This window comes from Alosa alosa, chromosome 9, assembly GCF_017589495.1.
Source record: "Alosa alosa isolate M-15738 ecotype Scorff River chromosome 9, AALO_Geno_1.1, whole genome shotgun sequence".
Classification (NCBI taxonomy): Eukaryota; Metazoa; Chordata; class Actinopteri; order Clupeiformes; family Clupeidae; genus Alosa; species Alosa alosa.
The window spans coordinates 24,363,605-24,375,912 of NC_063197.1; the positions used below are offsets into that span (position 1 = coordinate 24,363,605).

Sequence of the window (12,308 nt, forward strand, 5' to 3'; positions counted from 1 at the left end):
TGTTTACATGTTTTATGGTAGCCCAAATGGCCAAAGAACCAAAGCAACCAAAGCAGAATTACCAATAGAGCAACCTTGGTGTGTAATCATGGGGAGATCAAGCAGGCGCCTTCCTTCACAGGCGCCACTTCAACAGCTGAAATAAAGTTAGTTCTATATCTATAATTTTCAAGTGACATTATGTCCCCCTGTACACATACATAGATGCCAGTAATATAATTCCAATGGTGTCTACTGGCTAGACACAAAGGTGTCTGTTGTATGTTGCACCAAAAGAGCCCACTCTGTTCTCATATGATGGACAATTTGTTTTCTGTCCCCAGGCCCCTTCACTGCTCTCCCTGAGGGACCATGCTGTCTGTTGGTGGGGTGTGGAGCAGTCAGGCCTTCTCCCCCGGGTGCAAGTCTCTGGGGGAATCGAAGTTAATTCTCCACTAATTTGGCGTCTTTTTTTTGCATCCGTGTGAGCCAGCCCAGCTGTAGGTCTCTGGCCTGGCAGACACACGCCACTGTTTGGGTGAAGTGGTAGCACAGAACTTACCCCCGCAACACCCTCCCACACCCCCGACCCCCTTCATCCGCCTCCCCATTGTCCATTCCAGCCCACTGCTCCCATTCTGCTCGGGGTCACGACCATCGCCACCCAGCCACACACAGACTCAACCGCACAGCCCTGCGAGCCCAGATTGGCGCGGCACAGCTTCCTTCATCTCCTCTCTCCGTTTCTCTGTCTCTCTCTCTCTCTCTCTCTTCCTTCCCTCCACTGTCCCTCCTCCCCTCCCCTCGCTCCCCTCTGCCTTTGGCGGCCTGTTTGTGTGTCTTTTGTCTGCGGCCAAGTTTCAAACGTCTATTTATGCACGCCAGTTTTGATCGTGTCGGCCCTGAGGAATCTTGTTTGAAATGTTCCGTTTCGCTTTTTGCATGACAATGGCGCTATTGACGAGCGGCGCGCTCCCACCCCACCCCACTCCTCCCCTGCCGCCATGTTTCCCCCTGCCAGAATCCCTTTCAGTGGAGAAAGATGTTTTATCTTCTTATGCATGTTTGTATTGTGTTTGGAAATACATAAATTAAAGGCTTTTCCCCCTCTCATGTTGCCACCAATATTCCCTGCAGTGCGGGCATGCATGGCTGGAGCGGGACTCTTTTGTTTATAATGATGTCAGATTTAGTTGGAGCTTTTTTAGGCGTGGGGCTTGTTAAATGATGAAAACCGTTGTGTAATCGTGTAAAAATTTGAAAAAACAAAGACCGGCTTCCAAATAATTGGCGGGGGGATTGTTTTCGGTTACGATCATGGAGTAGTCATAATTTGTCATTACTGCCACAAAAGAATAATGCAGCCGTGGGGCCTTTTGAAGTGCCGCAGGAGTAAATCAGAGGGGAGGCGACCAGAAACCAAGAAATGTCCGTTTCCACTTAACTGGAGTTCTGCTTGTTAACCTCTGGTCCGTCCCACCGGAGTGGCCCCAGCTGTTTGAGGAAGACCCGCCATCTGCCCCCAGTCTTGGCCCCTGCGTGCCCTTTCGCTCCAGGCTAATTCATCAGCACTGGACCACTGGCCGCCCTCACTCAGAGGAGGCACCCAGTGGGGCTTACTGCCCACCAGACTAGCCTGTCTGACCAGGGGCTGTGGGTCACTCTGGTCTGGGGTTGATCGAGATGAGGAGGAGGAAGGGGGGACGGGACTTATCGTCTTTGAGGAAGGTAGCGACGCCGAGCTTTTTCTGAATTTGTTTCAAGAGCTACTTAATTTGATTCAAGGCAGGTTGTGATTCACTGCCAGACAGCAGAGTACAGCCAAAGTACAGCTGATTCACAAAAGGTCACACTGTTCTGTCTGACCAGCATCCCTGTTGCCCTCCACTGTCTGATGGCTCAACGGCTCTAAATGTGCTGCCCCGCGCCTGCTCAAGAGACAGCATTTCAGCTGCAGATGTTGAACCAGGTCACCATTTAGTGCAAATGAGCGCCTTCGACCAAGCTCGCTTTTAGACACACCCAGCAACCTTTTTTCAAACCACAGGCACCCAGAGGTATGCTCCCCTCCCCCTGCCCCTCTCTCCCTCCTTCTCAAGGCCTGCCCTGTGGAATGTGCAGCTCATACATGGAGCTGGAGCTCTCCTCCTCTCTTTGTGGTGAGTGCCATCCACAAGCGCTCGCATGAACAAACCCTGCCCAGGCATGAACAGTACGGGGACAGTGCCCTCGTCCTGCCCAGCCGACACAGGCCACAGGTGCGCCTATTCATCCTTGCCAACCCCTGATTACACTTCATTGTCTGAAAAAAAGGCATCATAAGATATACACAAGGGCTATACGCTGGATCTGTATATACTGGATGACTTAGAACGATTAGCAGGGCAGAGATGTCTGAGGCAGACCTGAAGCAATGTCATTTCTTGTTTTTGTATGTGGTATAATTGCACAAGCAGAGCGATTTAATGGAATTACCACAATATAACCAGAAGGTGTGGTGTCAGACATGGTGAGACTGGCTATGTAATGTAAGAAAGTGTGAATAAACATTAGCAAAGCAATGCAACATATGCCAAAAGCCACCCATTTATTTCAAAGTGGGTGAAAACAAGTTTACATTTTAATTTTTGCTACCTAGATCACCCTACCTAATGCTCATGAAAATAGCCACAAGTTTTAACTGGAACTGGACTAGACCTTAATGAACTTCATCAAAGCTGATCCAATACCACACTGTTTATAACTGTTTTTTAAAGTGACTTTTAAGTGTAATAAACATTATGTAAGCACATTGTTTAATTTTGAGACGCCAGCTTCCCAAACAGCCACTACTTCAAAATTTTTTTTTTTTTTTTTTTCAGATGTTTTATTCATTTATGTGAGAAAATAAAGTGGAGAAACATTTAAAATATAAAGCAAATCTATTTTCTAATTCCAGTTAAGCTACATTAAAGTAAGTAGAAAATAAACATGTTAACAGACTGTTCACCACATGGCTCAGAGAGAACAAAAGACACAACAGTGATAATTTAAGACATGTTCAGTTTACAACTCGAATTAAGGTGCAAAAACTACAACATATACAGACAAGATTTACAAGAAACAACAGGTGCATCTATGACAGAGAGACTAGACTGAAGGGAACACTTGAGCATATTTGAACTATATCCAGTTTCACCTAACAGACACAATAGTTTTGGCATTTACAATGTCCTCAGAACCCTGTTGAACCCCCCACCCCCCCACTGGCGGAGCCAGACCATTTAGTACTGTCCTGCTGAGTCCAGTGGCTGTGTTCCCCTATACGGTTTCAGTGGAGTGAGAAGGCCCACACCTTGATAAGTCACTGTTTCCAAGTCACAGGTTTATGTAAACACATCTTAAATCATGTGTGGAAAAAAGGCAAAATGTTGCAAGGTAACAATATCCACTTGATAAAAAGGTAAAAATCAGAGAAAAGCTGTGAGGTGTAACTGACTCGAGTGACTACCAAGCATGCTCGGTCCACCCTGCTCAGAGTTCTGAGTTGACTTTGTGTAATAGTGTTGTGGAAAAGTGGTAAAAGGTACATTCATTCACAGCAATCAGTTAGGCAGCACATTAAGAATCTATACAAGCATTTTCATAAACATGTAAAAAAAAACATCAACAAAATCTATATACATGTTCACAAACATACATATACACAGAAAACAGAAAAAATGAACAAAACTGAAATGGTGAGACCCCAAATAGTCAGTCACAGAACTTCTGAAATATGGTTTTAAGCCATTACAAGCCGTTGGCAACATTCTGCATAGCATTTGTTACACAGGGAGGGGATTACTGATTTCTGATATTTAAGGCATTTCAACCACAAGCCTAAAAATCCCACAGACATATCCATGCACAGAACCCAGGCATCTTCTAAATGAAGGTTTTTATATGAGGATATGATTTTTTTTAAAAAGAGTCTTAGGGGAAGTATGTCCATCTGAGCAGCTCTGTCCTGCTCCCCCTGCAGCGATGCACCTGCAGACTTGACCGGTCCAGTCTGCTCCGTGCCAGCTCAAGGGCTGCCAGATTTGGCTAGTAATGCAGGAGATGGCGGGGCACGAGGCCATGTCCACCCTGCGGCGTGCCCACAGTGAGGTGCCCAGGATGCAGGGCCCAGTGTTTGAGTTAAGAGGAGGCAGCGGAGCAGTCAGTAGGGAACTTCTTAAGGACGTGTCGGGGGTTTTCCACTCGACACGGCTCTGTCATTAGTCCTGCTTCATCCCTCCACGGATCTGGTGTAAGGCCCATGTGAGTTCCACTGCTGGGGAGGATTTTTTTACAGTCCCCCCTCCACTCCCCTCCTCCTCCCCCTTCCCCTCGCGCCACCCCCTGCAATCCCCTCGACATTCCACAGTCGGCGAGGGGAGACACACACCAGCATTCCAATCGAGGGAGACGAGGAGGGAGACAAAGAGAGAGAGAGAGAGAGAGAGAGAGAGAGAGAGAAGTTAGAAAGGCATTCAATGAACTCAAGGTTCAAGGACTAAGAAATCCTCACATTTTTGTAAAAACTGCCCACATCCTTGTTTAGCCAGAGCTTTCTATCTAAAAATATCGTCAGCCAACCTTCCAAAAATGATCATTGCATTTATTCATTCATTCAGAATCATACACTGTTCATTTAAAAAGAGCATGACCCCTAAGTATTGTTAAAACGCCACAACCACTTAGTAGAAATTAAATGATATAGGAAATTACATGATTGCATTATGCCATTAGTCAGTGCTTCAGGCCTCAACATAAGCAACGTTGCAAAGTTGTTGGACAAATATAGAAGATGGTTCTGAGGTGAGTTTTTTTCCCTTTTGGTCTCTTTTTGGTTTTGGTCTCCTGCCTCTAGTCCATATTTAGCCCGCTGCGCATCCGCGCCCGCGGTAATGTGCAGGTTGCAGGACATGTGGGGAGAGAGGCCGATAACCCGGCCCAGTCAGGCGCTGCTGTGGACGCTCCACGTGCCAGTAGCACTCTGAAGTTTCCACACTGCCTGGAACAGTCCACAGGTCTGAGTGCTGTTTACCCCCATACACACACACACACACACACACAACCTCGTGCTCGTGTTTTGCCTCATTCCGCTGGAGGTGAGTAAAAATACTGCCGCCCTGCAGATCATCGTTTCACCGGAGCAGCAGCTTTAAATTTAGCCGGGGCCTGTTCTCAAAGGGCTGCATTGAAAGTGAACGTTCCTGCTTGTTTTCGAATTGGGCCGTGTTATTCTGAGGTAACGAGTTCCACTCAGCACTCTGCGGTAGCTCGGGTCATGTGATCGCCAAGGCGCAAAAACCGCAAAGAGTTTATTTCCGTGCCACCTCCAGGAGTCGTTACATAACTCGCCTATAACGGGCATTTTCAGTGACTAGTCTTGCAGTCAATACAGGGCCCTCCGGAATCTCACTCTCTATATATCTTCCCCTCCTCTATCTTCTTCTCACTCTGGAAGGGACACACCACTATAGCACGGCCAAAAGGCTGACCTTCCACCCAGTTTTCAGACCAAACCAGTTCCTCGGGTTCGTCGAGCAGAGTACACAAATCGGCAAAGGCCGCGGCCCACTACAGCCTTCCCCCTCTCTGAAACACCCGAAAGAGACAACAGGAGCTTAAGAGGCACAAAGGCCCTACTATCCAGCCCGGCGCTGGATTCCTGATACTCTTTGTGTCTGCCTTCTTTAAACTCTTCCGACCGCTAAAAAAAAGAGTCTTTTTTTTTCTGCCCGTGCCTTGTGCTGACTCTGGAAGCCACTGTCAGTAACCTTTGATCAGAGGCCTTATCTTGAATTTGAAAGGCAACAAGACTCCCTTCAGTAAGGAAATGGCTCGGCCTTGGGAGAGGTGAGAGCTGAGAGGTGATTGGTGTCAGATCGCCAGCGCGTCCATAAATTCTGGTGATCAGACGGCTCGTTTGCACAGGAGACGTGGGACATTCTGCTATGGCGACCACATCTGTTCATCTGGGGCCTCAAAATACCAACGGCCGTCAACACAAGGGACCATGGATCGACCTTACATTGACCTCTCCCCAGTGATACACACAGGCGTGTGCAACAATGTTTACTAATGACAAGAAATAATTATACTCCATTGACTAATGGATCAATCATTGAACGGCCTTCACATTTGTCTTGTTTTGACTTGACATGACATACGCACAGTACACAAAATATGTTTAACATGCATAGACAGTAATGATTGATATATTATAAAAATGTTTGCATCTAACAATAGATGTAGTCAAAGAAGAATTTCACCCTTGACAACTTGTCAATTTAAGTAATTTTTTTCGTTGTTATTTCAGCAGATTTCCGGTGTAAACTGAGCTGTTGACAAGGTCCCTTTGACAGGTGATATATTAATAACTGCTAATCAAATTGTGGCTTAACCACAATTAAGTCACTCCAGGCATCGTATTTTCCATCCGGTTCAGTCTGTCTCCTCGCTTTCATGCCCCGCAGAAAAGAGCAATAAAAACGCTATTAGGTTAAAATGCAAATCCAATTGTGCAGGCTACCGCAACGGGGCGAATTCTCTGGAGATTTGGAAAGGGGGGAGGGGAGTAGCGGGGTGGCAGCACGTGCTCTCTCTCTGTGTGTGTGCGTGTCTGTGCGTTTCTAAAGGCGGGGGACAGCACACAGATGTCCCAAGAATGCCTCTTTCAGTGGGCAGTTCGGTTGGCCTTTAGAGGCATTAATAAAACATTAGTATTGAATGAGTGCGTCTCCAGCGTCTCACCCCTCTCCTCCTCTCAGCCAATGACAGCTGTCGAGGAAAACAAGCTGGAGCACGGCTCGTCACCTCTGACCCTGTCCAGGTGCGCCATGTCACAGCCAAAGAGAGCGCCCTGTTTGTCATGCCCAGCTTTGCCTCTCTCGTTAAAAACAAATGCTGTCTGGTCGGCAGCATGCAAAACAAATGAGCCGTTTTTTTGCTCCACTACCGTTTTCATCTGCAATCTGGCTTCCTTCATATGGAAAAAGTTCTATGGAGAACCTTTATTCCGTTGAAAGAACCAATAAAGAGCCAATTCTTCTGAGAGCGTATGCTACGGTTAAGACAGGGCATTCCATACGTCCCACCCTGTGTAGATGTGGTATCTTTGGGACGTGGCTAAAAGTGCTCCGACTCATTTGCATCGCTAGTTTCATTAATGTTGACTTCAAATATGTGGCTCCTCTTGGTGAGATGCTATAAGGAATGCTGTTGGTATGACACACCCTCATTCCTTAAAGACCACCAATTAAATGTGGATGATTAATTCACAGGACGAATTCCATGCCTAATGTGGGCACAAACAAAAACCCTTTCATTGCCATGTCAAGTATTTCAGAACGCTGTCATTCGACTCTTCGTAAACATGAGGAGTGGAAAGAGAGCAAGAGAGAAATGTGGACTTTCTTTATTTGTTTCTCTGACCTCTGCCGACAGCCGACAACTCCAGGAGCACTCGGGTATTATTAGTTTCCAGCTCTTGGCTGCCAAACTGTGCAAAATATAGCTTGTGTCTTTCGCTCTCTCTCTCTCTCTCTCTTTTCTCTCCCCTTCCCTCTCCTCTTCTCTCTCACTCTTCCTCTCTGTCCTTCCTTCTCAGGCATCTTGACATGTCTAAGGATGATTAAAAAACACTGTCAAGCAAGCGCTCCTTTGAGAACTTTGAAAGCAACCAGAAATGAGAGTGCATGGGGAGCCGTCGGCGGCCCTCTGAAGTGTCGGGACTTCAGAGCCGTGTTACCTTTCTCGCCCAGACATGTGTCTCCACCCCAGCCAGCTGTTTACTGTTGAGTAAGAGCAAACAGAGGCTATTCTATACTTCCTGTAAGCTGCCCTTAAACTAGGCTGCTGTAACTGCTTGAAATAAAACCGCTGAGGGCTCATTGACTTGATGTTTGCCGTCATAGATCTGAGCCAAAGTACAGGGTTAATTAGTACAGAAAACAAATATGGTTTCAGGAAGTCTGGGTTAATGATTTCAGGCATGTTGAGGGTTAATGATTAAATGAGAAACTTGGCAGCTTTGCCCTGCGATGTCACGACGCTCTTTAATCATTCTTCTCGGTGGACACTTTCAAATGCAAATTGCAAATGCAAAGTCATAAAGGCCATCGACGGCTGCTTTGTCACTGGTCTGTCAGAACACAATGAGCGGTATCAGCGCCTAAACAACCTAGCGCTGAAACAATCAAAAGGTATGGCTACCCCCTCCTGCATCAACATGGCTGGACTCCGAAAATGGCCACCTGGTAGCTCCTGAGAAAATCGACTTTTGTGTGTGTGTGTGGAAATGGTTGACAGATTCTGGGTGCACTTGTTACCAGGGGCAGCAAAACAAGCACAAACGTGATTTTTTTCCCATGTGAGGGTTCCGAGGCCTGTGGCTTCCACGTCTGCTTTGTAATTAAGGTCTCAGCATTCCTTTAGTACCTCATTTGACACCCAACAGGCCTCATTAGAACATTTTTCAACAATTTATGGGGCAAACACAGACCTTGCTGTCTAATAAAACGCCATGCCCTTGCCAAATGTTTGGGTTTGTTTAGACCTGAGATCCCCATGGTAAGGCTAAACATTCACATTAAACAACGCTGTGCAGAGTGCCAAAAGTCTTTCATCTGCTCTAACAAGCACTTCTTACTTCCAGACACTACACTTTCATTCCTGTACTCGCACATAAATTCAGATAGTCTCCAAATATTAAGGTTTATGAAGTGTTCCATACTAATTTAATGAAAAATGGCATTTGCAAATGTGTGTTTAAGAAAAACTGAGAACATAACTCACCAGATCAAAGGATCCTCTGTGTTATGCTGAGAGGTACTTCCAGGTGCTGACAAAGGCTGTGGGGATGAGTGAGTAGGGCACACTGGTGACGCTGTCCCATGTGTCCGTGGAGGGGTCGTAACAGTCCAGTGTCTTACACCTCTGTACCCCACAGTATCCCCCGACCACGTAGAGGCGATTGCCCGAGGCCACGGCGTGGCAGCTGATCCTCTTGGCGGTCACATCCCCGAACTTGGACCACTGGTACGTCTCGCTGTTGAAACGGTACGCCGAGCTGGCCGAGAACTCGGTGTCCCCGCCGATCACCACCACCTGGTTGCCGACCACGGCAGCGGCTGTGTAGCGCCACAGCTGCGGGCACATCGCGGGCACAGTCCACCGGTTCTCACACGGGTCAAAGCACTGCACCTTGGGATATTTCTCTCTATTGACACTTGTGCCTCCAAAAGCAAAGAGTTTGTTCTTGGCGCCGACTACGGCTGCATTGCTAACCCCCTCACGGAGAGGGGCCACCAACGTCCATTTATTAGCCTGTGGGTCGTACTGTTCCACTTGTTTCAGGGAGACCGACGGAGAAGCTGGAAAGGACCCAGCTAAAGACGTGTGTCCCCCAACTACATATAAATTGTGGTCCAGTTCTGCTGAGCCATGTCCAAACCTGGCCACCATCATGGGAGCAGCTTTGGACCACTCGTCGTGGAGCGTGTCATACACCCACACATCCTTTGACGCTCCGTTTTCTGACCCCCTCCCACCTGTGACATACACCTTGCAGCCAATGGCACACGCGCTACACTCCTTCCGAGGGCTCGGGATGTCTGTTTTGGGGGTGATCTCCTTGGTCTTATGGTCGATCATGTAGACCTTATCACACATGAACGTCTGGCCTCCCAAGAGGAGCAGCGCTTGGCTCACCTTTCGTGGGCGGGCACAAAAGCCGGTCACCACGCCGTCGTTCTGCAGGATCTTCATCTTGCAGCGGACGGCATCTTCCACAATCTCCCTGCCCACCTTGTGTCCCATCACAAGCTCCTCCGACGCAACATTTTTCAGCAGGTAGGTTTCCGGCAACAAGGCCAGCCTCACGCAGCGCAACAGTTCTGGCAGGTCACTATGCCTCCTGTCCATGTCCGCTTTCACCCAGTCGATGACGGCCTCATACACCAAACTCTCGTCCTCCACCTCCAGCTCCTCACTGAATATCAGCTCCTGGATCTTGTCTTTGGGCAGGTTCAGGAAATCCTCCGTCCTGTAGAGCATGGCGAAGTTGGCCAGGCACATCCTCCAGGAGAGCTCGTACAGCCTCTGGCACTGGTGGGCGTCGGAGAGCAGCATCATGCCCAGGCAGTTGGACGGGTGCAGGTTCTTCTCGAGGAACTCGGCGGAGGCTTCGCGGATGTCGTGGAACTGCAGCATGTCACTGGCCTCCAGCAGTGACTCGGCGTTCTCCTCGTTGATGATGATGCGGGCGGAGTAGGCGTAGTCCAGCAGAAGCTCCAGCACTTCGGGGTGAAGCGAGTCGTGGAAGTTGACCTCATCGTCGCGACTTTCCTTCAGGCCGCCACTGAACATGGCCTCGAAGTAGCGGCTGCACGCCGCCAGCACGGCCCGGTGGCAAGGGAAGGCCCGGTTGCCCGCCTGCAGAACCACATCAGTGAAGACCCGCCGCTTGCGGAGCAGGTTGAGGTGTGTCAGCAGGCTGTCGGCGTGGGACGTCTTGTGGAAGAGATGGATGTTCATCGAGCCCGAGCTCGACCTTGACTTCCGGTTCTCATGGTTGCTCACAGACATCTTCGACCTTGATAGTAAAGATAAAAAAGCATTTTTATTTCCCCAGGAGAAAACATTTCTGACAATCACCATGACAACCAACCACCAAGTAAAATAACAATAACAGAGCATGCACATCCAATTAAACTTGACACAGGTGCAGCACATAGAGAGAACAAAGGAATCAAGCAGAGAAAATCAAATATTCCCTCACACACAGTTTAAAGCTCCAGAAGAATGTGCACCTCACAGGCAAAGGCAGAGTGCTCAAAACCTAATCCATGATTCTCCGTTTTGGTAGAAATAGACATAGCAAGGCTGTGACATATATTCTGAGATTTGCAATACAGATTATTCTTAATTTATACTATCCAAATGACGAATGTGCCTCTCCACCCAAATCAGCATAGATCAACATTAAATAGCAAACACTTCAGTGCAATGACTAATAGGCTATAACCGAACAAAGCAGCAGGGTGTATGCACCTGACTTCCTCCTATCACCACATGCGTTAATAATTCACCAGTTATGTTTCATATAGGCTAATGTATGTGCTCAGCTGGTTCTTTTTTAATGTAGCCTATGTAGCCAAGCGGTGTTATTAAGATTATTATTATCAAGATTTAATATTTGATCATTTTTATGTAGCCTAATAAGCGGCAGTAAAACAAATAATTACACATTTATAAGCCTCACTGAAATAATGCTATTATCGGCTATGACTTAACCTTATAATAGCCTACAGTCACTAGATTTAACACCTGTTTTAACACAACGTATGTTAATCAGGACCACTATTCTAGTTTTTTCATTGGATGGTATAAGTATCGCTTAACTGATCTCCAAATTTCATATCGACATTGTTGTCAGGCATACAAATAATTCAATTAAGCAAGAAGACTGCTCGACAGTCCCAGGTTCTGATGAAACAGAAGTGGATGAAATGTACATGCTGGTAACACGCGTCGTCCCCCAGTCGAGAACACTCCAGCATGCATCAGAAGAGAACACTTTCTGCACTGAATATTCATGCTATTTTGACATGTTGTGTCATTTTTAAAGGTGAACAATTCGGCAATACATAAATATATGTAATTGTATATGTGAAATTACTTGTCAGCGCAATTAACTCTACAGAAATATTTCCTTGTTGCTACTTACTGGTCCGTGGTATTCGTATCCGTTTCTTTGTCGAATTTCTCAGCGTCGGAGTGGATAATTGTCTTCTATTCCACAAATATCCGAGACATAATTTAAATCCATCTAGAACTTTTTAGAAATACGTTTCTAGAGTAGGCTACCTATTAGTTCGATAGTACTTCTCCAAAACTGCACAGTCCTTCCACTAACTTCGCGAATTTTTCCTCATTGCTGTAGTAGTCTATCTAGCAACTAAATGAGCTCCTCCTACTCTACTCTTGATGTGTCCAATCAAGGAAGAGTGCTGGAATCAAAGCACCCTGCCCATACCGATCATGTTTTTAAAAAGAGCTATATTCAAACGACAACTTGCAGACATTGGGAAATTTGAATTAATTTGCCAGTCCGATGATGTCTGAGTCTGCCAGGTTGACAATGTGTGGGCTATAGCCTATTTCATTGTTAAGGGTTTAACATCTAATTTAGTATAGCCTGACATTCTTTTGTAAGCCATTATTGCAGTATATGATATTAGTGGCATAATAAAGTACAACTCCTAGTTAACTCAATATGATATAGCACCATCTGGTGTTGACATGATCAAGAAAAA

General features: G+C 46.8%; 1 protein-coding gene across 1 annotated transcript; it reads right to left on the bottom strand.

Moving 5' to 3' along the window:
- Window positions 1-5,992: 5,992 nt before the first annotated feature.
- enc3 (ectodermal-neural cortex 3) lies at window positions 5,993-11,916 on the bottom strand. Its single transcript, XM_048253699.1, has 2 exons — window positions 11,720-11,916; window positions 5,993-10,585 (listed from the first exon to the last, which is right to left on the bottom strand). The coding sequence occupies exon 2, from the start codon at window positions 10,576-10,578 to the stop codon at window positions 8,809-8,811; it is 1,770 nt and encodes a 589-aa protein (XP_048109656.1). The 5' UTR covers window positions 10,579-10,585; window positions 11,720-11,916; the 3' UTR covers window positions 5,993-8,808.
- Between the last annotated feature and the right edge of the window lie 392 nt (window positions 11,917-12,308).